The 25,958-nt window shown below is 39.2% G+C and overlaps 2 protein-coding genes and 1 pseudogene across 2 annotated transcripts in view; 1 reads left to right on the plus strand and 2 right to left on the minus strand.

Moving 5' to 3' along the window:
- The window catches only part of LOC122641651 (glutamine-dependent NAD(+) synthetase-like), a 28,432-nt gene extending 20,778 nt beyond the window's left edge, over window positions 1–7,654 (minus strand). Inside the window, exons 1-3 of the mRNA XM_043834939.1 lie at window positions 7,441–7,654; window positions 1,621–1,926; window positions 950–1,173 (exon numbers count right to left, since the gene is read on the minus strand). Coding sequence (XP_043690874.1) covers window positions 950–1,173; window positions 1,621–1,926; window positions 7,441–7,634 — 724 coding nt within the window. The 5' untranslated portion in view covers window positions 7,635–7,654. The remainder of the gene's footprint in view (window positions 1–949; window positions 1,174–1,620; window positions 1,927–7,440) is intronic.
- A 9,278-nt stretch (window positions 7,655–16,932) lies between these two features.
- Window positions 16,933–19,513, plus strand: LOC122643835 (annotated as a pseudogene).
- A 1,019-nt stretch (window positions 19,514–20,532) lies between these two features.
- LOC122643837 (linoleate 13S-lipoxygenase 2-1, chloroplastic-like) lies at window positions 20,533–25,634 on the minus strand. Its single transcript, XM_043837411.1, has 9 exons — window positions 25,490–25,634; window positions 23,819–24,087; window positions 23,219–23,456; window positions 22,803–23,123; window positions 22,639–22,724; window positions 22,404–22,514; window positions 22,002–22,303; window positions 21,627–21,893; window positions 20,533–21,319 (listed from the first exon to the last, which is right to left on the minus strand). The coding sequence occupies exons 1-9, from the start codon at window positions 25,632–25,634 to the stop codon at window positions 20,560–20,562; spliced, it is 2,499 nt and encodes an 832-aa protein (XP_043693346.1). The 3' UTR covers window positions 20,533–20,559.
- Between the last annotated feature and the right edge of the window lie 324 nt (window positions 25,635–25,958).

The raw sequence follows: 25,958 nt of genomic DNA on the forward strand, positions 1-25,958 counted from the left end.
TGGTTTTTAGCAATGTTTTAACATATTAAGATTTATGGAATTTTTAGATTTGAGAGAAACCTCAGCATTAGAAAGTTGAAAATTTCACCCATCGTAAAAAATCGAGCTTTTGTTCTTGAACGGGGGGTTGACTTTTTATCCTTTTGGAATTTGATTTTTTAACTATTTTTATTGGATTCAAATAGGGGGGTATTTGCTTATTTATGAATAATGTCTCAAGTAAACCTGGTCCGATACCAATTAAAAGGCGGTGCCTTGACAACTATGCTCTCTTTCTCTCTCTCTGCAAGGCTCCCTACAATAAGGCGGCAGCCGCCTAGGTGGCGCCTTGACAACTATGCTCTCTCTCTCTCTCTCTGTCTCTCTGCAAGGCTCCGTATTTGATTTATGAATAATGTCTTAAGTAAACCTGGTCCGATACCAATTAAAAGGCAGCGCCTTGACAACTATGCTCTCTCTCTCTCTCTCTCTTTGCAAGGCTCCCTACAATAAGGCGGCAGCCGCCTAGGTGGCACCTTGACAACTATGCTCTCTCTCTCTTTGCAAGGCTCCCTACAATAAGGCAGTAGCCGCTTAGGCGGCGCCTTGACAACTATGCTCTCTCTCTTTCTGCAAGGCGTCCTACAATAAGGCTACAAATCCGCCTAGGCGACGCGTTGACAACTAAGCACACACACACACAAACACACAAGCTTGTGACCTGGTTCTTACACTGCACCAATGCTACTGGATTCAACTCAAAAGCAAAAGCAGGGAATGCTAATAATATGATTATCTTACAATGGAATTAAGGTGTAAAATGACAGATTTGTCTGATAAAGGCAGGGGAATAAAAAGAAGAGAAAAAGAAAGGACCTTGCATAAAAGTAAAATAAATTTTTTATAATAGAAATAATATGATTTAGAATTCAATGTTCAAGTTCTTCTTAAATAAAGGCACACATTTTACCATAATAAAGACGGCCACCATCACATCCTTGGTGATTACTGTACATGTAAACCCCTCCACGGGTATCGGTGGCACCTATAAAAGCACGAAGACGGAGATCAAGCTTTCTTAATTGGTGGTGGCTTCCACTTGCATTCATGAACACTTCCACACCATTCAGTGCAAGCTGAGCATGTGGAGGTAGAGGTGTAAAAAGCTCTTCACAGACTTCAGCGGCAACAGCTCTAATGAGAATATAGACAGTTAAGAATAAGCTTACCATGACATATAGTTTATTAGATAGAACAACAACCCCCTCCCAAAAAAATTAAAATGTAAATAAATAAATCTTCATGAAAATAGTTCTACTACTCCCAACAACATATATAAGAACCTCAACCAGGAAGAATAATCACGGCAAAGCCTCCATAAACAAGAAACTCTAAACATACTTGTAGTAGTTCTATAGAATAATTCTCATATATATACTTCCTCCAGGAATTATCTATAAGAAACAAGAAGTGATATCTTGAAAAGTAAACTTTTGTAGAAACTTTTAATTCAATGATCATTTTAGACACTTTTTTTCTTTTTAATAATATAGAAGAACAAATGCAACAGCTAGAGTAAATACAAAGAATTAGGCAATTTCCCAAATCAACAAGAAAGATACAACTGATGTTGGCTCTTACGTGTCTAGAAATTGAATGTATCCATAACCAAAAGGTACAGACTTCTGCAACAAAGCCTCAGAAATGTCTTTTGGGAGCTCAAAGTCAACAAGCTGGTCTTCTTGTTTCCATGCAGTAAACCATCGGAGTTCCCTGTAATTGCCATCATTTGCAAGCCACATCTTTGGGCGGATCATGAGTATTTTTCTGTCTAAACAAAGAACTTGACAGTTGTAGCGCTCAGATCCTTTAATTATGGGCATACCGATGCTGCATAATATACCTTCGGTATAATCACCAACTAAAATATCTTTCAAGCACTCCCACCTGCACATATATAGGAAGTACAAAATTAACACTACCAATCTTGTGAGATCTCAGCCATTGAGCAAATCCAAAATCAGTACTCTCAATCAAGGTGATAAGAAATAGGTGATACACAGAGTGAGAAACAACAGAACCATTAAAAAATGAATATCAATTGGATGGAAATATCAGCAACATGATAGAAAAATGAAATAAAACCATTTCAAAGATCATCCAAATCAAAACATCTTCAACATGAGGTACAGTTTGTCTATTAACCCCTTAATTCATCACCTTTTTCCTTTTTCTCTCAATGGGTTGTATAAAGAAATTTCTGAGGACAGAGTTCAGTATGAGTTTTATTAGCGTGTAACCGTATACCTATACCTTTCATGCTAATGCAAAATTACAAGTTGAATTACACTTTTATGTCCTAAGAATTTCATTTTGCATCAACCCATAAAGCATTGCAAGGGACATGGAACCAAAACTCACAAGATCTCGACGAGATTTCGCAAAAATCTCGCTTTTTCAAGACCTCGAGACGAGATGAAGGGAAAAACATTTTTTTACCCCATCTCAACCCAAACACATGTACATGAGTGCCAGATCTCGACCGAGACTTGCCTATTCTTGCTTTCAAGCTGCTTCGTCATTTTTCACCTGGATTTCGATGTAGAACTTGCCGGAAACATCATTCAGCCACAAAAGTGCAAGATTTGTTCATGATTTGTGGTTCCTCAGCTCAATTTTGAAAAACTTTTGAAAGGTAAACCAATTTGTTTCACAAATCTTTTTTATTTTCAAAAAAAAATTGTTTAAACCATGGTAGATTCATGTCAATTTAATATATGTTACATAACTTTGGCCAATCTATCACTTGATGGAGTCCGAATTTTTTTTCTGTTATTATTTTTTTTATTATATTTTCTGCAAAAAAATGAAAAAAATAGGATCAATAGTGATTGTTTGGAAATGATTTTCATGTATGTTGGACACCTTTGGATGCTCTACGGCCTCATGGAATCATTTTTATTTTTCACCCATTAAAAAAATTATTTTATTTTCCAGAATTAATAAAAATATTATAAAAATTTGCAAAAAATATCAAATATTAAAGAAAAATACCTGTTTTGTTGGAAAATTATGTACAACATATGTACTATATGTCCAAATTAAAATGGTGTCAAATACATCATTCCATTATAATGTTTTATACTTTAAGGTATAAATATTTTTAATAGAAATTCTAAATTTTACTTTTAATTAAGAAATAAATACTAGGGTTAGGGGATAAATATGAGATAGCTATTTGATTGTTCTAGTAGCTTGACATTATGTTTAATAGTTACTAATACAAGCTTTTTATGTAACACTGTAACAATTAAGACACTTGGTACACAATGGGGGACCGTAGTGATATAACATGACAACATGGAACCCCGATGTTCGAGGATAAAAAGAAATCCAAGTGTAGTTATTGTGGGAAGTTGCTAAATTTTGGAGGAGCCAGTAGATTAAAGCAGCATTTTGCTGGTGGCTATAAGGATGTTCTCAAATGCACCAATGTTCCTTATGAAGTGCAGCAGGCAATAGCAAAGCACATGAGAGGAGAAAGAGAAAAGGAAGCTATTAGGGAAAGGCAACAAAGAGAGTTTGATGAGGCGGTGCTAGAGAGGCCTGGTGTAGAGATCATTGGAGATGATATTGGATATAGGCCTCCTCCTGGTGAGTTCTAATCAGAGGCTGAGTGGAGAATCTACTAGTAGACTTTGGCAGAGAGTAGACAAACTTTTCATTTTGAGAATATGAGAGCATATGAGCAGGAAAGAGGAGCTGTGGACCTGGTTTAGCTGCACCAGAAGCAGTACAACAAGACGAGAGGAGGAGAACAGAAGCACAAGACAGAATCCCCATATCTCACGGTCCCCGACCACAAGTACATTCCTCAGATCCCATTCTTGAGCAGGATCTGTCTATGTTCAGGCAACAAGATGCCTACCAGCCAACCATCCTACAAATGTATGGTAGTAAACAAGATGAAGCCCGGGATGCCTTCAGCAAGTTTATGTACTATAATAACATTCCACTTAATGTAGCATAGGGAACATACTATCATGCATTCCTTGACGCTGTAGGGAAGGCTGGCGCAGGATGGAAGGGGCCCACACCACATGAGTTAATGGATGTATATTTGCCTAAGGAGAAGGAGTTGGAAGAGTACATTGAGAGTATGAAGCCAAGGTGATGTATGGGGTTACCATTATGGCTGATAGCTGAACTGGACTTATTAAACGATCCATTATCAATTTCATGGTGAGTTGTAATGGAAAGACAGTATTCTTGAAATCTTTGGATGCATCAAAGGAAATAAATGATGCATCATATTTGTATAAGGAACTGAAGAAAGTGGTGGACGATATAAGACCAAAGAACGTTATCCAAATTATATCGAATAACAATTCTAACTTTAAAAACGCTGGGGAGAAGTTGATGAACAAGAAGAGTAACATGATCCACCTCTTTTGGACTCCATGTGCAGTACATTCCATTGATTTAATGCTGAAGGACATGGGGAAGAAAACTTTGGTGGCAAGTGTGGCCAAGAAGGCAAGACAAGTGACCACATTTGTATATAACCATGGTTATGCATTAGCCAAGTTGAGGAAAAGATGCAACGGTGATTTAGTGAGGCCTAGTGTCACTCAATTTGCCACCAATTACATTGCATTGAAGAGCTTTCAGACGAAGGTGGTAGGTCTGAGGTCTATGTTTGCAAGTGAACAGTGGTTTGGTTGGCAGAGGTTGAGCTCAGAAGAAGGGAGGCCAGCACAAGAGACCATTGCAATTGACTTATTTTGGTGTGATTTGAATAAAGTTGTTGCCATATTAGAGCCAATGGCGGCAGTACTAAGGACGATCAATATAGAGAAGAAGCCTACCTTGCCCCATATTTATGCTGCCCTTCAGAAGATGAAGGAAATGGTCAGAACTGCGATACCTCGAAGTGCAAGGGCATAGACTAACATCATTGATGATCGTTGGGAGAAGCACATGATTCATCCATTGCATAAAGTTGGTGAGTTCAACACTTCTACATACTTTACACTTTACATGAGTTTTCACATTTACATATTCAAAACTCAAAAGCATTAAGTCACTAACAAGTTATATTTGTGGTTTCCAATTTATCAACATACTATCTGAATCCGAAGTATCAGTACTCGCATAATCTTGGGCTAAACATAGAATTGCTGGAGGCAGTTCAAAATGTTATTGAGAAGTTAGAGCCCAATGCATCGACACAGGCTGAAGTAAATGATGAGGTGAGAGTATGGGACTTGGTAGTAAGTAAAGGAATGTAATTAGTTAATTTATTGTATCGTGTACTAATTACTAAATAGTAAATACTAATGAAGGCATGTTAGAATTTTGAAATGAAAACAGATTCAATACTTCATAGAGGCTAGCGCAAGTTTCAGTCGAAAAGTTGCAGTGGAGGGTAGACAAAAATCAGACCCTGGTAGGTGGCATTACATTTATGAATTATATTATCCCTTTAAGATATACGTATTCCTAATATTCTATATTTGTAAAGCAATCGACCGGTGGGTGCTTTATGGTACAAGTTCATCCACCTGAGGAGGATAGTAGTGAGAGTGCTCGCACAGACTTGTTCATCCTCCGGATGCGAGCGCAACTGGAGTACATTCTCATTGATCCACACGAAGAGACAGAACATATTAGATTACCAACGATTGGAGCAGCTGGTGTATGTGCATTACAATATGAGACTAAGGATGAAGCACATACGTGTTGGAATTGACACCAATGATAGAGAACCAATCGAGCTAGCAAACATTTCTCAGGGCTCTGATGATGATGAGGATCCCCTATTCCAGTGGGTGAAGGATTGTGGTGCACCAGAAATGGATCAGACTGGGGGTAAGCCCAACCCCACCATTGAGTCCGCAGCCGGTATAGATGTTGACGAATATATGTCGGAAGAGGGGCATGAATATTCAAAGTCGTCAAGACCTTTTAAGGCTACAGCAGGAAGTGTTGGTGGTGGTGATGATGATGATGGTGATGGTGATGACCCTGCTGCTGGTGGTAGTGGTGGTGGCATGAGGAGTGGTGGTTATTATGATGATCGTCATGAGGGGATACGCGAGCAGTACCAGTTTGAGCTAGGGACGGAGGCGGGTCTTTGTGCGTTACACAGATGAGTCTCAGTTTACACATGCCACACAGGATCAGGACCATGGTGTCCCCGCTACGTACAAGAGACGCACAGGTCGCAAACAGTCACAGGCTCAGGATGATGACATGAGTATGAAGACCATGCTTGAAAGTTTCGGAAGCATGAGTATAGATTCTACAAGTGAGCGTCAGTCGTAGCATACATCTCCGCCTCATCATGACTATGATTATGGCCAGGAGAGCCCCGGTTCCGAATATAGTGGCTATGGTCAGTTTGGGCGGTCAACACATGAGTTCGACAATCAAAGAACTGGGTCAGGTTTTGTGGACATATTCCCAGTCCCAACCTAGCCACACCCATACATGCCAATGGTATTTCAGCAGCCTCAGTATGACAATAGCAGTGGATCTCATGCCTCATGGCCCTCATCACAACCGGCTCTTCTATACCCTAAGAAAGGGGGCTTGGAATATGTTGATGACAACACTTATATGAGTTTTGTGGCAATCTATGTGCAACACTACAGCAACACTATGACATGGGAAGACTTTGTGGAACAATATGGGACTGAATACGTGCTTCGGTCACATGGCATGGGATGATAGATGTAATATGTTAAATAGATTGATGTATTGTACACTTTAATATTTGTAATGTTTATTTAAGTTGTTTTATATTAACTATATGATTTGATTGCTTTTAATTACTAAATTATGTGTAAATAGGACCTATTAGTGCATTGTCGCCTACCAACCTAGGGTCCGAAGTGAAACTCCTATTTGGACTTTGTTTTTGCAAAATCTGATAGTGCCATTGTGTTTAAATGGCATAAAATAGATTGAATACCAAGTTTCAGCCCAAAATAGGTCTAAAATCCAGCGAAACCAGCCATCGAGTTGAAAAACAAAAATTCCCAACTCGCTATTTGGTCAGCTCGAAACCTGTAATCAAGACGAGTTCTTGATCTATGGCAAGGGATAATTACAGGTTAAAATAGATATCTAGTTCCTATAATTCAGTTATGCATCAGCTCAAGATAGGATTGCAAGGCATCTCCGCATTGGTGAGCTTACATATTTTCCCACTAGCAATTTAATAAACCATATTAATCCAAACTTAACATTAGTAATAGGTAGTGAGAAGAAAATCAAAGGAAAGGGGCAGCTGAACAGGAAAGGATCAACTGATGAACAATCATTATTGAAGTCTGAGTCTCTGTCATACTTAATTAGAAAACCTAAACTTCCCATTTTTTATTCTCTTGCCACATTTTTAAGAGTTCAAATCCAACACAGATAGAAAAGGGGAGACAACAATACAGTAAAACATACGCATGGGTTACAGTATCAAGCTCCAAGAAATGGTCTTCACAGCCATAGCCAGTAATCTCAAGTTCTGGCCCAAGCCTTATTACTGCCCCTGCTTCTTTAGCTCTCTCAATTGACTCCTTGATGTTCCGCAAATTGCAATCGAAATCCATCGCCCATTGGTTCAAGTTACAGGTCGCCACCTTCAGCAACCTCATCGTTTATTGTTCTGCACAAAAACATTTCATACTTTCAGCAACATCATGGAAGATAACAAGACATATGTTTCCTCTGTTATAATAATCTAGATTCTATAAAATAAACAACCATTAAGCACATCTCAAATAGAACTACAAAATGGTTATGTCATAAATCAAAATATGACAATGATGATGGCAGTAGCAGTGCTGATCTTTTTCCTCTTTTTTTTGGGTGGGGGGAGGGGGAGACGGGCAAGATTCTTTTATTGATAAGAGAGTAGTTGCATGTCCTGGACAACATTAATCACAAAGGCAACCAGTTACAATATATATGCTATTAAAAAACTACCAAAGGCCATCAACCCCCTTGTCTGGCCAGCTCATCCACTAAGGTATTTTGCTTATCTAAGAATTAAAAGCGTGTTTTGGGAGTCGGGACTCAGATGCAAAAGGCTTGGAGGAAACCCAACAACAATGACTCAGTCCCCATCTGTTATTAATCAACGCACAGTAAATCTGATGCAGATTCGTGGTTGAACCGGCTTGACCATTCTGGTTATTATTGGCATTCAAAGGGGCTAGCTTAGCATGAAATCTCAGGCCAAATCGTAGCTTTATGAGTGAGTTCTATACATCGAACTCAGCTTCATTTCATTGCCTGTTTCTGCTATCGCAAGGTAGAAGACAACTCCTTTTCCCCCTTCTTCTTGTTACTTTATTCCTTTGGGTTTACCTATCTACCCCTCTTTTAACCCTTAATTCCCTCCTATCATTTAGCTACTTTTTTATTCTCTAATTATATCTGGTGGGGGGATAGGTAGTAAGAACTCTAAACCCTCCCAGATAGGATCCCAAGACAAACCCCACTTAGATAGCAAACCCCAAAATTAACTGAACTCTCAAACCTCTCAGATTAACACCAAACTCTAGGAAACAATAGTTAATAGGAAGGATAAGAACCCCTCAAAATATGGGAATGATTTGATGAGGGGTTTGGGAGTAATTTTGGAAACAGTGATCTCACGAGCGGAGATCCCAGAAACAGTAAACTGAAATTAAATCCAATCCAACCAACGGATTGGCCAGAAATTTGGATCAGACCTCTGATTCAATAGTCTAAATCTGACATCGGAAAAAAAAGGGTGTACCCAGTGCACGAGGCTCCCGCCACTACGGGGTCTGGGGAGGGTCATAATGTATGCAGCCTTACCCCTGTTTTTGCAGAGAGGCTGTTTCCAAACTCGAAACCCGTGATCACTTGGTCGCAATGGAGCAACCTTACCATTGCACCAAGGCCCGCCCTCCTAAATCTGACATATCGAAAAACTGCAAAACAGGAGATTTTTAAGTTGCTCCAGAACCAAGGCTTAGGAAGCCCTCAAACCCTGATTGAGTTTACCTCCTAAGGTTCTATTTTAATTCCCAAAAAGCTAGGTCAAATCTGATGCACAGAATGCCCTGTGGTAGTCAAAGTCTTAGACTGAAAATAGGCTCCAGAACAGGGGATCCGCAGGTACAGTTAGATCACAGATTGAAGGGATTTATTTGATCAGATTAAATCACTATTACCTGGAATTATATTAGTGATGAAACACAAATAAAGCAACTAATAAACAAATTAACCAGGTCCATGTGGGCTGGATGAAGCCCACGATTTGGTCTCGCATTGGCTGGTCCAGTAAAGGCTGGTTGGCTCGATTTGAGGAAAGTGGTCCACCCCATGCAGGTTCGAGTGGTCCAGATTACATCAATCTCCCTCACCTTTAAATCTTCATATCCCTCCTCATGTAACTACCTAGTCTACCCGTTCCTTAATATCATAAATTCCCTTTGAGTCCCATTGCTACTTTCTTTACCAACAGCTCCTTGGTAATTCTGTTTTATGACAAGATTGCCACCTCATTTACATATTGGTCTATTTAGGGCCTGGCTGGGCCCATAGCAAACCCAAATAGGGTATCTTGGTCTTGGAATCACATCAAAATTTGCAGAGTCCAAAAGAAAAGCCTTGAGCTCAAAGTGAACAGGATTCCTGTCCCCAATACAGCCTCAAAATGCCCAAACCTCCTCATGCTACTATGGCAAGCACGGTTCAAGGAATCGAGAGCAGATTGGCTTATTCGAATCAGAATCAGCCATGACCGATTCGGATTCTGACCAATCCAATCAGGAGTTTCTAGGTCATTTTAGCCGATTTGTTTCCAATAATTGGCTCATTCAGGTCGATTAAGAATGGAATCGATGGTGACCAATTCAGATAGAAATCGGCGGGGAGTGATTCCAGAGCCAATTCTGATCTCTTGAACCATGCTGGCAACAACTACTATCTCTAATAAGTACGACAAGAATATTTTCTCAAGTGCTATTTTATAGAGGAATGATTTCTCAAAGCTGTTTTAGTTCTTTCTTTTTAGATTGGAAACAACAAAAAAAAGAAGTAATTGAAATACATAATGAGAATTATGTACACTAGTATCTTAAAACCAGGATTTACTTTCTATTTTCATGTTAGTTACCTTCTATCTTCATAATTAGTAGGTGATAGAATTAGTAGTCACATCAGTTCAGAAACTGATTGTGTTTTGTACTCCAAGCAAAGAGGAACCAAAATTGGAAACTTCCTAATTCAGGAACCTTGCTGCTCCTTTTACTAATATATAAGAAAGCCCAAGGGGGCTAAGGGATCCACAATTTTTTTACTCTCAAATTACTGATGCTTGCATGTTGGCTTCCTTGAAGCTTTCCTTGGTGTTCGATCCATGGAGGATGGAGCTGGTGTTTCATCCATGCTGACTCCTTGAGGTGGGAAGCCCAGGAGGTTACTCTCAGTCATTATTCATCATCCCTTACAAGCCATCTAGCCATTAGAAGACTCTTCTACACCAACCGAGACACACGGCTGCTTCCCCCTTTGCTGCTGTGCCTGGTTTGTGCTTAGTTGCCCTACTTTATAACTCCATTCCCCCCTTCTCCTGCCCTATCCAACCATCACTTTCCTTCAATCTTTTGAGCACATATTCCTCTACCTAAGAACCCCACTCGATCACACTTTCAGGTCCATCTGACCTTCAGATTGTCTTCCACAAGAAATCTCCCCCAAAACCCTAATTCTCTCAACCTATTACTCAAATCGACAGAGGAGAAACCTTTACTACAGATTTGTTTTACTTAATCCCTTAACCTTCCTATTGTTCCAGACCTATTCCCTCACCTTAAACCTAATCCTTGACCTAAACCCTAACCTATCAAGCTGAGCCAATTCCCTTGATTCCAGATCCTTTTTAGGACTGGTTGAACCTTCAATCCTGTCCTACATTATATGGACAGATGGTGGAGATTGAATGCAAAGCGAAGACGCAATTACCAATATTTGTTTGGATACTATCTATTAGTTTCTATTTTATAGGATTGCTTTTATGTAATGGGTAGTTTCTAATTTTAGGATTCCTTATTTTTTATTTAATTAGATTGCTATTAGGAATTTATTTTATTCCTAGAAGTTGTCTTGAGCTTTATTATAAATACATGTATGTGGTTGAGCAGAATAGGACAGCGATTGAAGAGACAAGAGTTATGGTTGAAGTTGTGACGACGCAGTGATGGCCTGGTGAGAGATCGTGGGTGAGAGGATGATGGGCTGGTGAGAGCCTGACTGAGAGAGCTGATCCTATCCCCCCTTCTATATCCCTATATTCTTCTTTCTTTATTCTTTATGTTCTCCATTCATATGTAGTAGAAAACAGCAATAAAAAAAACAGTTTCAGTTATTTAGTTTTGTTCCTTTTATTATATTGATCCTGCTATAATCAATCTCCCACTGGTTTTCCCTAGTTTGAGGTAGAGCTTGCATTATTCGGTATCAAAGCCATCGAAGGACAGCAAAGGAGTTGACAAGCCTGGTTCAATTTCTTACCAAACTCGTGGACGAGCTTTGATCAAAATAGGGAGAGTTGATGTAGATCAAAGCATGAAGAAAAGGGCAAAAATACTGTTCACACAATTATTGTTCACATGAATAGTACCATAGTACTGTTCATACAACACTGTTTACGTGAACAGCGATCTAGGCTGATATGGACAGCTGGTGGAGATTGAATGCAAATCAAAAACTCAATTGCCAATATTTGTTAGGATTATATCTATTAGTTTCTATTTTATAGGGTTGCTTTTATGTAATGGATAGTTTTTAATTTTAGGATTCCTTATTTGTTATTTGATCACTTACTACCATAAATAAAAGATTTAAGAGAGATTGTTTTATTAGCAGAACACAGAACTTAGTAGTAGAATCAGATTTATGTCACCAATCAAGTTCCGAATTGTTCTCGTGGTTTGAAATTGATAAATTATCCTTGCCCCCCTAGTGAACCTGAGTCCTGAAAATCATTAGCATTTAGTCCTCTTTATCCAAGCCTTATTGTTCTTCATGTTCTTTCTCAATCTTTTCTGTGCTTCTATTCGGGCTTTACTGACTTTTGTTTTCCCAATTTGATGTTTCTCATGGTTTAAGTCCCTAGTGGATGCACTTAACCAGGCCATTATAATCCTGATTTATTCTAATCTACATAAGCCTCAAAAGGAGTTGAATATAGTTACAGTAAGTATTCTGATTGAATTCCATTGATTCCTAAATAGAGAACCACTCCCTAAAATTTTTTTACTACACATATTACAATGAAACAAATTGAGTCTAAACTACTGTTAGTTATAATGGAAACGGCAAAAAAAGGTGTTTGGTATGGACGTGTTTTAAACGGATCAAAACGTGAGCGCGACAGTAAAAAATCCGGTCAAATACGGCAGATATGGAAAAAAGACGAAAATGGACGGCATGTGTTTTAAACGTTTAAATTTGAGCAATACGACACCAAAAAAAAACCGGCAATATAAACATAAATTAACAAAATATAATTCTGAGATGAAATTTCCATATATGTTATCCTAGTAAGTACTTTTTTTTTTTTTGGTTAAGTAGTAAGTACTTTTGAAGTATTTTCTATACTTTTGAAGTAAGTACTTCAAAAGTATAGAAAACATCATTGCCAAGAATCTCATAATTTCCACAGATTGGGAAGAACAAATTAACAACTTACCGAAACTATCTTAAAGTGGCTAGGATTCAAGAGCTAAACAACTACGAAGTGTTTCCCTCCTGTCATATTTAAAGTAGCTTCGAATTCCAAGTTCCAACCATGAGTATCACAGACTTTGACCCAATATCTTGTAAAATTCAGCAATAATTGCAATTGTAACAGAAGAGCTTAATTTGAATATATATATATATGGATTCTAAAGAATCAATTAGTACAGCAGGGTATGGATTCAAATTAATCGAACCTACGGATTGGAGTTGGCCGAGGAAGAAAGATAACAGAAGCAAAGAAAAAAAAATGTATAAACGAATATAGCTCAACAGAACACAACAGCAGAGTCGTACGGTTTGAGAGAAAAATTACCAGAGTAAGGGGAACTTACCTATGTTTGTTGATCGGTAGTTCTCCTCGATTCCTGCTACGAGAGCGGCTCTCCTCCTCTTCCTTCTGCGATATATACTTTTCCTCTTGCTCGCAGGTATTGCCGACGAAATCCGAGAGTGGTAGCACCAGAAGGAGTCCTTCGAGCGTTGCAGGTTGCCGAATCGCCGCTGGTCTGGAAGGGGTAAGCCGTAAGCGTCGCCCCGAGTGAGAGAGAGCGGAGAGAAATTGTGCAGGAGAAGCAGCAGGAGTCCTTCGAGCGCTGCAGATTGCTTGCTCGCGGCTTGCCGTTGACAGTGACGGAGGCACTGACAGAGGCTAGGAAAGGAAAGGTGTGAGAGGTGCTGAATTCTGAAAGTGTTTTGACCAGAAAAAGAAAAAAAAAAAAAAAAACAGAAATCTGAAAGTGGGGAACTAAAATCGCCCCCATCCCTCGGTGCAAGTCCGGTGCACCCTGGGAGATCGACACGTGTCATTCGAATCCGACGGTTAATTTTGAAATCTATTTTTTAATCCCTCAAACCCAAAAAATCCTAAATCAAGAAACCCCTTCCTCTCTCACGAAGAATCCCCAAATCTGTAGTGCGAGTCTCTCACTCCGGCGGTAGTTCTCTCATCCTGCCCGTCTCTGCTTCCATTGGCAACTTCTACCTTAAAAGTCCTAGATCGAAAAAATCAATTCCTCTCTCACGAAGACCAAACCAGAGGCACACACACTCACCTCCAGCCCGCCTCTGCATCACACGCCATGAATCGAGTTCAGATGCTTATGGTAGGGTTACTTGTGTTTCTCTTATGTTCGGACTTCTTAAACCTCTTCACTCGTCGATCTTCTGCCGACACTTCACTCGTTGAGGTAATGTAGACATATTTTATTGATTTTCCTGCAAAATATTTCGTTCTACTTCCTGAGGTTTGTCACTTTGCTTGAGTATCTGCTTCTAGGGTTTCGTTTTGTGTTGTTTGGATGAAAGAACTACCGTCGGGTGAGGGTGCACCGCCGTGAGAGAGCCGGCGCTACTGTTGGAGAGACCCCTGGAGGGGTGAGCGTGTGCCTCTGGTTTGGTCTTCGTGAGAGAGGAATGGATTTTTTCGATCTAGGGCTTTTAGGGTAGAAGTCACAGAAATCAATCGGGGCCCAAGCCCAAAGACAGAGTAAGCCCGTTGGACCAGACTCAGCCTAGTTAAGGGATCACATGCATTGAGCAGATGGGGCAGGACTCACATATATGTTCTACAGAGTGGATACAATACAAGTTCTAAGAAAGGGATTTTTACATTTTCCAGACTTTCTATCCAACTATATATAATGTAGCACCACCCTCTTCCACCCCCCACCCCCCCACCCCCAAAATTGTTTTTTTTTTTTTTTTTTTTTTCTAAGCATAGTTATGGGGATAATAAAAAACAAATGCTCTCGATTTTTGGATATGATACTAGAAATAATAATCTTTCTTAAGGGTTTCGTTTTTTTTTTGTGCTATTCCATTACCAAGAAGAATGATTATATCTGTTGATTCTTACAATACTCTAACCATTACTATACATACTCCTATAATTTTAGATTTTTTTGAGATCTATTTTGCCATTTGACAAACTCTGTTTAGACTGAAATTTGATCCGTGGGTGTTTTGGGCTTCATCCAACGTGCCACCTGACATAATGTTGGCCAACTAGTTATAATTTGTCCAAAAATCAAAATTTAAACTTAAATTGAAAAGGAAAAAACCATAGTATAATCAAGCTCAATCTCTCATACTTTTCTTCTATCCCTCATTAAGTGATTTAGGCCTTGACATGTGATTATCTGCAACAAACATGTAAAGTTTCAACAATACACAACAAAGAAAAAAAGAGAGCATATATCCCAATCAATGCACAAGGATCACACTACTATAGGGTTAGGGAGGGGCAAATGGATGCAACTTTACCCCTAGCTTTGTAGAAGAGGCTGTTTCTAAGATCAAGATTTACTTATAAAGCAAAACATAGAGAAAAGATAAGTATTTGAATCTTAATCTACCTCACTAATCTTATGTTATAGTCACTTAGTAAGTTAAAAATTAATGGCAAATAAACAACACCAATAAGGATTTTTACTTAGAGAGAGAAAGCAAGAGAGGTTGAACAACTGGCTTCTCCCACTTCTCCCAAGCAACCCACACAACCTGAAAATATTTATGAGCAGTCCACATATCAAAAAATTTGAAGGGCTTTTTCTTAGCCTTAGCTCATATCGATTGAAGATCTTAAGAAATCCAAAGTAGACGCATTTCAATTCAATGGGTAGGTATGTACCTCATGCATGCATGTACTAACTTTATTTAATGTATTTTTTTTGTGTACGTGGAATGACAAGATTTACCTTCATTGAAAACAAAAATCATTAATAAAAACATTTTTTTTTATAAAAAAGAATGAAAACTGTATGGTGACTATTAGACATTATAGAGTATAGAATGAGAAATTGTTTGGAAAATAGTTATGTATAAATAATTTTTTGTGGGGAAAGAGAAAGAAATTGAAGAGGTGAAATTTTCCAAACCTCACGGGTGAAAGAAGGGTATTTTGGTCAATTAAAATATAATTTTAACGTTTAACGTCTATAGTTAACGGACTGGGTGTTTTTGTTACTTAGTTTGGAAAGCAGGGGAGGCACATGAAAGTTTTCAAACCTCATAGGTAAAAGTGTAATTAAGGCCGGCAAACCTCAGGGGAGGTACATGAAATTTTCCTGAGAAAATTTGGAGTTGTGTAGACTCGGTTACGGTAAACAATAATGAGATTCGATCATAAATCGTTCGAGTTAAATAAAACTCATTATTTTTACTCGAGTCATGACAAACTCGACTAGTTTAGTTGTTTGTTTTTAAACCATAAAGCTGGTTCACTTAGAAAACGAGTTCGAGAAAAATAGTAAATTCGTATTGTAAAACAGTAAGAAATCCCCAACTCCTTGACTCCCTTTTATTTTTCAATGGTATTAACTCAAAATGCATTGATATGTGATTCCTTGATTATTATTTTTTTCTGGTTTTTGTATTTATTTGATTTTTAATAATCTATCCATATTTATTGCATTAAACATAAGAAAAAGTGACTTACCTTGACCGGAGTATGATAAGGCCAAATCACCGATCCAATTTTTCTAGAAGACAAGTCGAATAAGAAAACCTGATTTTCCAACTCTGATTACAAGAGACAAGAATCATACATTGTACTAAGTAAAAGAAGGGAAAATGGCAAAAAATGAAGATACACGTCATAGTTAATTCAAAAGAGGGGTTTTAGTGAAATCAGGCATGATCAGAATTGGTGAATTCTATTCTAGAAAATGCTAACTTTTTTTATATGAGTGTAGGGCTGCCTCATTATTCAAATTTCGATCCAAATGTTACTTGGTCGTGTGCGGTGTGGTTCCTATGCTTGAACATAGGGCCGTACAAAATGACCACCACACCCTTACAAAAAGGCAAAAATTCCTGAAGACGTGGCAATCATTTCGCATGATCTTGTACGCCTACTCCACACGCGACCAAGTAGCATTCTGTTTCCCATAAATTTTTTTTCCAAAGTTAATCCCACGTATCACAAGCATGCTGATAGTAAGAAAAATATGGCATTATGAAATTAATGGCAATTCACTAATAATTTGTGAAATTTGTATTTTTTTTCTCTCTGGTTTTTGTGAAGGGACGGGAAAGGAGAAGGATACTATAAAAGGGTACGCACGTTTGGTGGGCAAAAATGATGGGAATGCAAAGTATGAGAGCAAGTTGCTGGTTCCTGCATTTTTTGGCGATGCGGGTGCAGTGCTTGTGGAAAATGAGGACCGTTCAGAGCTCTTCATCAAGACCATTGTCTTCATTGGATTTCAAACTGGTCCAAATCTTGGATTCCCTTCCTTCCAAGCCATTGATTCCCTCTTCAGAAAAGGGATGAAGTTACCCCAAGTTGAAGATCATAGTCTCTTGGAGAAAGTATCTTCAGGACTTGCCAAGGCTATAAAATATGAGGGACATCAAATCCTGCGTTTTAAATCCCCTGAGATGATTGATAGTAAGAACTAAGAAGAACCTCTCTCCCTTTTCTTTCTCTAGCTCTCTTTGACAAACATCATTTACTTTGCAGGAGACCCCTTTTCCTGGTTAAGAGATGAGGAATTTGCTCGTGAAACACTTGCTGGTGTCAACCCTTATAGCATTCAGCTAGTCACAGTATGATACATGAATGCTACCCATTATTAACATCACCTACATATAGCATATGAGAACATACAAATGCATAAACATCAAAGATCGAAGCTTGTCATCTTAACCACTAACAACACAAAATTTTGCAGGAATGACCATTGAAGAGTGAGCTTGATCCTATGATCTTCGGCCCACCAGAGTCTACTATTACAACTGAAATTGTTGAACAAGCAATTGAAAATTCAATGACCATCGATGAGGTAGCACAAATTCCATAAATAACTATTCATACAAAAAGAGAGACTTCAGAATAGATGATTTGGTTTAGAATCAACCTAATTTCTAATTTGTGTTTGCAAGCCATAAAGGGAAAGAAACTATTCATGTTAGATTATCATGATTTGCTATTAACTTATGTGAAGGAAGTGAGAGAGATAGAAGGCACGAAGTTGTATGGGTCTCGCACACTATTCTTTCTCAACCCTGATGGCACACTAAAACCCCTTGCTATTGAGCTCACTCGACCACCCATAGATGACAAGCCACAGTGGAAACAAGTGTTCTTGCCCAGCACCGATACCAGTGATAGTTGGTTATGGAGACTAGCCAAAACTCATGTTTTTGCTCACGATACAGGTTAGCATGAGCTTATCACCCACTGGTAAAACCTTCAATGCCCAACAAAGGTTTATCCCTTTGGAATTTAATTTGGCATTTGTGGAATTAATCTAGTAAACATTGATATTGCCCTGTTTCTTTTACATAGGTTAAGGACTCATTGTTGTACGGAGCCATACGTAATTGCAGCGAATCGTCAACTAAGTGCAGTGCATCCGATATACAGATTGTTGCTTCCTCATTTTCGGTACACAATGAAGATCAATTCCCTTGGCCGACTGGCCCTCATCAATGGAAATGGGATTATAGAGAATCTCTTCTCAACAAGAAAGTATTCAATGGAGCTTAGTTCTGTTGCCTATGACAAATTCTGGCGATTTGACATGGAGGGTCTACCAGCAGACCTCATTAGGAGGTAATGCATGTATGGTTTAGAATTTTGATAATAAAGTAAATATAGAAATAGGATGCTATATTGAAATTTTAAGTATAACATCAGTGTCACAACTAATTAAGTCATGAATTGTATGGATCATTGATACACATTCCAAATGCCTAATTTAGAGCTCTAACTGAAAAAATAATCTTCAATAAGGTATTGCATGGCATTGAAATATTCACAGACACTTTGGTTAGTCATGGGCGATGTAAAAAAAATACAGAAACTGTTTCAAGTAGCTACAATGGAATCCTTAAGTCACTCAGCAACTTCCCAATACAAAGGGTCTAATCAATGTTATATTGCAATTGCTAACAGGGGAATGGCAGTTGAGGATCCAACAGCTGAGCATGGTGTGAATTTGATCATCAACGATTACCCCTTTGCAGATGATGGTCTCCTCATATGGACAGCCATAAAGCAATGGGTTAGCGACTATGTCAACTATTATTACCCGGACCCTAGCCTCATTGAATCTGATCAAGAGTTGCAGGCGTGGTGGACTGAAGTCAGGACCCAAGGTCATGGAGACAAGAAGGATGAACAATGGTGGCCTATCCTCAAAACACAAGAAAATCTCATTGAAATCTTGACAACCATTATCTGGGTTGCCTCTGGCCACCATTCTGCTACAAACTTTGGTCAGTATGCATATGGTGGTTACTTTCCAAACCGACCCACAATTGCTAGGACCAACATGCCTACCGAGGATCCTTCAGGACAAGAACTCAATAAATTCATGGAGAACCCTGCATTAGCACTTCTGCAATCCCTCCCTTCACAGATTCAGGCTACAATTGGGATGGTTGTCTTGGATGTGTTGTCAACACACTCGATTGATGAAGAGTATCTTGGAGGACAAATGGAGGCATCATGGACTGAGAATCCAGTTACCAAGGCTGCATTTGAGAACTTCAATATAAGAATGAAGGAGATTGAAGCAATTATATGACAGAAACATGGATTTGAAGCTGAAGAATAGAACTGGAGCTGGAATTGTAACATATCAGCTCCTGAAACCGTTCTCTAAGCCTGGATTGACAGGGATGGGGATTGCTAACAGTGTCTCTATTTAGAATTGAAACATGAGTGCTTTTAACTAATATTACTGTGTTGTGGACACATCTCTATTGCTAGATCTGAATAATGAATTTCAATTCCTGCAAACATAAGTGACGATCATTTAATCTTCGTTACATCTTAGCCAATGGGAAGGAATCTAAATATCTCTACTGCCCTTCAATCTTCCTTAAAATTATTATTCACTATGACCATCAATAAGGCTGCAGCAATGGGAAATGATCAATCTCTTTTGTTGATTTTACATAACCTGACATTTCATCTTAAAAGTATCCACACAACAAGCAATAAGCACAATCCACTTCAAAATTACCAAAACTATGTATCCACCCATTAAACTATGATTTGAGAAAAAGGGATCCCATTCCCTTCCTTTATGGTTTTAACCAATTAGCAAATCTTAAAACAGAAGAAGAATAATGATGAGGAAAAGAAGAAGGAGAAAGTGGTAGGTGGTGACAACCAGAGGCAAAGAAGACCGGTTCATTTTGGACACGTTGTCTAACCACTAGGTGGAATAAGAGTACCTTGGATGTATGATTGAGCTAGCTTAGTCTTAAGTTTTCGGGTCATAAAGGGGGCATTTGAGAGGTTTAATGGGAAATTGGTTGATGAAAACAAGTTCTAAAACTGGTTTGTCAAACTAACTCACACCAAAAGAAATAGAAAGGGCATGGTAACTGCATTTCATGGGTGATATTTAGAATTTGCCCAAAAAAATTACTATGGACATTCTGGTATACTTGGTAGGTAAAGAAAAGGCACTTTGTTCTATTTTATTTTGCAACAGATGCTCATTCAAGTTGTACAAATAGCTCCATATATTGAAGACCATTCTGGTATTTTGAGCTTTTGTCTCTTTTGATAATTTTGTGGTGGATTATGCTTATTGCTTGGTGTATGTTTCTGATTATTGTTCATTTCCCATTGCTGCAGCTTTATTGATAATAGTTACTGGCAATTTAAGGAAGGTTTATGAGCAGTAGAAAAAATTTAGATTGTTCCCATTGGCTATGCCGTAAGCAAGATTTATGATCATCACTCATGTTTTCAGCCATTGAATTTTATTATTTAGATCAAGCAATAAAGATGTGTCTATAACACATCAATAATTAGTTGAGAACATTCATGTTTCACTTCTAAATAGAGATACTACTAGCAATTCCCATCCCTGTCAATCCAGAGTTAGAGAATGGTTTCAGGAGTTGATATGGCACAATGCCAGCTCCAGTTCTATTCTTTAGCCTCGAATCTGTGTTTCGAGCATCGATAATTGATTCAATCTCCTTTAATCTTTCATTGAACTTCTCAAATGCAGCCCTGGTAACTGTATTCTCAGCCCATGACGCCTCCATTTGTCCTCCAAGATACTCTTCATCAATCGAGTGTGTTGACAACACATCCAAGACAGTCATCACAGTTGTAGCCTGAATCTGTGAAGGGAAGGATTGCAGGAGTGCTAATCCAGGGTTCTCCATGAATTTCTTGAGATCTTGTTCTGAAGGATCCTCGGTGGGCATGTTGGTCCTAGCAATTGTGGGTCGGTTTGGAAAGTAACCACCATATGCATACTGACCAAAGTTTGTAGCAGAATGGTGGCAGGAGGCAACCCAGATAATGGTTGTCAAGATTTCAATGAGATTTTCTTGTGTTTTGAGGACAGGCCACCATTGTTCATCCTTCTTGTCTCCATGGCCTTGGGTTCTGACTTCAGTCCACCATGCCTGCAACTCTTGATCGGATTCAATGAGGTTAGGGTCCGGGTAATAGTGGTAGACAAAGTCGCTAACCCATTGCTTTATGGCTGTCCATATGAGGAGACCATCATCTGCATAGGGGTAATCCTTGATGGTCAGCTTCACACCGTGCTCAGCTGTTTGATCCTCCACTGCCATTCCCCTGTTAGCAATTGAAATTTAAAACTGATCAGATCCATTTGTCTTAGGAAATTGCTGAGTGACTTAAGGATTCCAAAGTAGCTACTTGAAACAGTTTCTGTATTTTTTATATTTCCCATGAGTAACCAAAGTGTTTGAGAATGCTTTGATGCTATGTAGTATCTAATTGAAGATTATTTTTTGAGTTAGAGCTTTTAATCTGGCGTTTGGAATCTGTATCAATGATCCATGCTTAAAATTTCAATGTAGTTGTCCTAATATTGCTATATTTACCTTGGTATTAAAATTTTAATCCATAAATGCATTACCTCCTAATGAGGTCTGCTGGTAGACCCTCCATGTCAAAACGCCAGAATTTGTCATAGGCAACAGAACTAAGCTCCATTGAATACTTGCGTAGTGAGAAAGAACTCTCAATTATTCCATTCGCATTGATGAGGGCCAGTCGAGCAAGGGAATTGATCTTCATTGTGTACCGAAAATGAGGAAGTAACAATCTGTAGATTGGATGCATTGCACTTAGTTGCCGATTAGCTGCAATTATGTATGGCTCTGTACAACAATGAGTCCTCAGCCTACATTAAAAAAAAAACAGAGCAACATCAAAGTTTGCTAGATTAGTTCCACACATGCCAAATTAAAGTCCAAAAGGATAAACCTTTGTTGGGCATTAAAGGTTTTACCAGTGGCTGATAAGCTCATGACAACCTGATTCATGAGCACACACATGAGTTTTGGCTAGTCTCCATAACCAACCATCAGTGATATCAGTGCTAGACAAGAATACTTGTTTCCACTGTGGCTTGTCATCTATGGGTGGTCGAGTTAGCTCAATAGCAAGGGGATTTAGTGTGTCATCAGGGTTGAGAAAGAATAGTGTGCGAGACCCATATAGCGTCGTGCCTTCTATATCTCTTACTTTCTTCACAAAAGGCAATAGCAAATCATGATAATCTAACATGAACAATTTCTTTCCCTTTATGGCCTGCAAACACAATGTAGAAATTAAGTAGATGCTAAACCTTATCTCCTATTCTGGACCCTCTGTTTTTAGTTAGAACAGCTATTTATGGAATTTGTGCTACCTCGTCGACAATCACTGAACGTCCAATTCCTTGCTCAACAATTTCAGTTGTAATAGCAGACTCTGGTGGACCATAGATATTAGGATCAAGCTCACTCTTCAATGGCCATTCCTGCAAAATTTTGTGTCATCACTCATTAAGATGACAAGCTTCATTCATTGATGTTTTTGTATTTTAGGCTCTCATATGCTATATGTAAGTGATGTTCATAATGGGAAGTAATCATGTATCATACTGTGACTAGCTGAATGCTATAGGGGTTGACACCAGCAAGTGTTTCACGAGCGAATTCCTCATCTCTTAACCAGGAAAAGTTGTCTCCTGCAGAGTAAATGATGTTTTGTCTGTGAGAGAGCTAGAGAGAGAAAAGGGAGAGAGAGGTTCTTAGCTAGTTCTTACTATCAATTAGTTCAGGGGTCTTGAAGCGCAGTATTTGATCTCCTTCATGTTTTATAACCTTGGCAAGTCCTGAAGATAGTTTCTTCAAGAACCCTTGATCTTCAACTTGGGGTAAGTCCATCCCTTCAGTGAAGAGGGAATCAATGGCTTGGAAGGAAGGGAATCCAAGATTGTGGTCTGTGAGAGCAGCTCTGATTTGAGGGACCAAAGCATCCAACCCAGCACTTATTGTCTCACCAAAGAATGTTAGTGTCTTGACATCAGAGAATTCCTCATCCCTTGGCACATATATGTTGAGGCTTCTTTTCTCTGACAATGGATCTACAAAATTCAAATTACACCCCCAAAACAGAGACAGAGTTAACACACAATTTATTTTTGACAGGGGAAGCAGAAATGGTGTAGGGAAGTCTTACCTTTGTTGCAAGGATCACGGCCTGTTCTACAACGCCTTGGATAAGGGTGGTGCTCACCACCAAGGACTGGTCTTGCTAGTTCGTTGCTGCTGTCTGTGTCTCCGAGGTCATTATACTTGTCGTAATCATAGATCCTCTGAAATGCCTTTCGTTCTCCCTTTCCATCTCCACGAAGGTTCTGAAGCTCTTCCTCTCTCAGCCTCCTCAAGCCACTTGGTGTTTGTGATGGCAAGTAGGACTGTTGCCAAACATAAACCATGAAACTTGGTATTCTTAAAACTTTAAATTGGATTCACTTTGATGTCAGCATTTATAAGAGTTGTTTGTGTGTATAAGACTCAGAGTAATGTGTCAATCTAGACAGTATGGGTAATTGAGGGGTCCAGTTTCCTTCCCCCCGTGTGGATGATCCACCATTTATGTGGTGCGAGACCCACATCCCATGGACAGTGGATCCCCATGTGGTGACCATTCCCACTTGGGGAGCTGAGCTCAACTCGTAATTGAAATGCTTCTTAAGGGGCTAATCCCAAAACTGTCTCATTTAGAGAGACAGAGAGAGAGAGATAGAGAGAGAGAGAGAGAGAGAGAGAGAGAGACCTTGTTGGTGAAGAAAATCCTCTTTTGTGGGTTATCAGACTTAGTATGGACCCAAGAGTTGCAGGTGATGTTGAGAGAACCAGTGGGAGATCCATTGAGGACAATGGTCCTGATGAAGAGCTCGGTGGGGTGCTCATTCTCCACAAGCACTGCACCCACATCGCCAAAAGTTGCAGAAACCACCAACTTGCCTTCATACTTTGCATTCCCCTCATTTTGGCTCGCCCAATGTGCGTATCCTTTCACAGTATCCTTCTCCAATCTCGTCTCTGAAGAGAGGAGGGAAAAAAAATTATTCAAATTTCACAAATTATATCAGTGAATTGCCATCAATTTCACAAGGCCATATTTTTCTTAGCACCTGACATGCCAAGTGATCATGATTTTAAGAATGAGGCGATTTGGATCGGAATCGGCAGACACCGATTCTGATTTCCACCGTTTCTAATCGTTGCTTCCTGACTTGGAATTGGATTGATCGATTTTCAGTAATTTTCTGTATAAACCATCTTGAATCGGATCGATTCATGGGCCGATTCCCAACTTCTAAATCAATTCGATTTTCATCATAAAAACTATTTATTATCAACTGCCTCTTCACCAATGGTGATGATGTGATTCTATGATTGGTTTCATTGGAGTATGGGTTCATCCTTAACTCCCAACCATCATTGGTTTTTTGTTCGAAATACCCTTTCAATAGAGTAAAGCATTTACAATTGTTCCAAAATACTCATAACACTTTGGAGTGCAAATTTGGCCCGGCAAACCTAAGCGCGCCCAAGCCCACCTTGAGCCTGACGGGGCCTGGGCTGGGTTTTCAGACTGTGGGTTGGGCCTGGGTTTAGGTAAGGAACCTAACATTAAATTGGGGTTTTAAAAAAACCTGGCCACGGGTTGAACCGGTTGGTTTTGATCGATCTGACCAATTGTTGTTAGAATTGGACTCTTAAGTGCCAATATAGAGCCAATTGATCTGCCATGTGACAAATAAAAGATCTCTGCCCTCCTAAATTATACATTGCCTATGTGGAACCACTGTTCCCTTGACTTTATTTGTCTGGATCAGCTACCTACATGGGGGACGGGTGAGGACAGATCTGACCCCTTCATGGGGCATGGGTCCCATACCCCCATGGATGGTTCAGATCTGTTCCCACCCATTCCCATGTGGGTAGCAAATCTGAACTCCGTTTTTAGCAAAACGCTTAGGTGATTAACTTGCTTCTCCTTTCCCTAGAATATGTATCCAAGAAACTTAACTCTTGTAACAAGATCTACAAGTCTTGCTTCATTTTCCCCATTCCATTTTCTAGGGTTTTGACCGATTTCATGTCTGGTTTGGATAATAAAACCAAAAAAACAGAAAAAAGAACCAGCCCTTGTCATGGTGGCTTAAATCAAGCAACCATTTCAGCTGGGAAAAGTGGTTTTGAAACAATATTGCCATAAAACTAAAGACGTACATACATAAATGAGAATTGCTCCAGCGGCCATATAGAGCCCATTGCAAAAAGACCACCTTACCCCTAGACCTTTCCATCTTTTCAGGGGGTGTGGCAGTCTTTTCGCACCAGATTGTGTCTGGTCACATGTATGTACACGTTAACACACAGCACCAGTTAGCATTCTTTCTTTCACCCTTTTACTACTGCTACTATTATTACTTACTTGGATCATGTTGGGTGCTTGCAAGCTCCAAATGAAAAGTTTTTCCAGAAATATCCTCAATATTACCGAGGCTTAATGAAAGCTTAACGGTGATAACGGCAGTGATGGTGATAGAGATCTCTGCTGCTGCTGCAGTATTAGCCATGGTTCTAATGCCACCACCGGAGAGTGATGAATAGAGACGATGACAATGACAACGATGACGACGACGATAATGGCAACTACTCTTCAGTTTTGGAAACACAGTTGCCGGCACTGGTCTGATGGGAAACACTTTGTAAGTCCTGTGGGTGGAGACGATCAATTTTGGTGAGCTCCATCTACTCATGCACCCCTTGTAGATATAATGATTGAAAAGTCACAGAATTGAAGAAATCACAGCAGAGAGCTTCATTGGTGGTGGTTGGTTGATTATACAGTTATCACAGTACAGTACGTTCGTGTTTTAAATGGGCAAGACTAGTACATA

The sequence above is a fragment of the Telopea speciosissima genome, chromosome 10 (assembly GCF_018873765.1).
Source record: "Telopea speciosissima isolate NSW1024214 ecotype Mountain lineage chromosome 10, Tspe_v1, whole genome shotgun sequence".
NCBI lineage: Eukaryota > Viridiplantae > Streptophyta > Magnoliopsida > Proteales > Proteaceae > Telopea > Telopea speciosissima.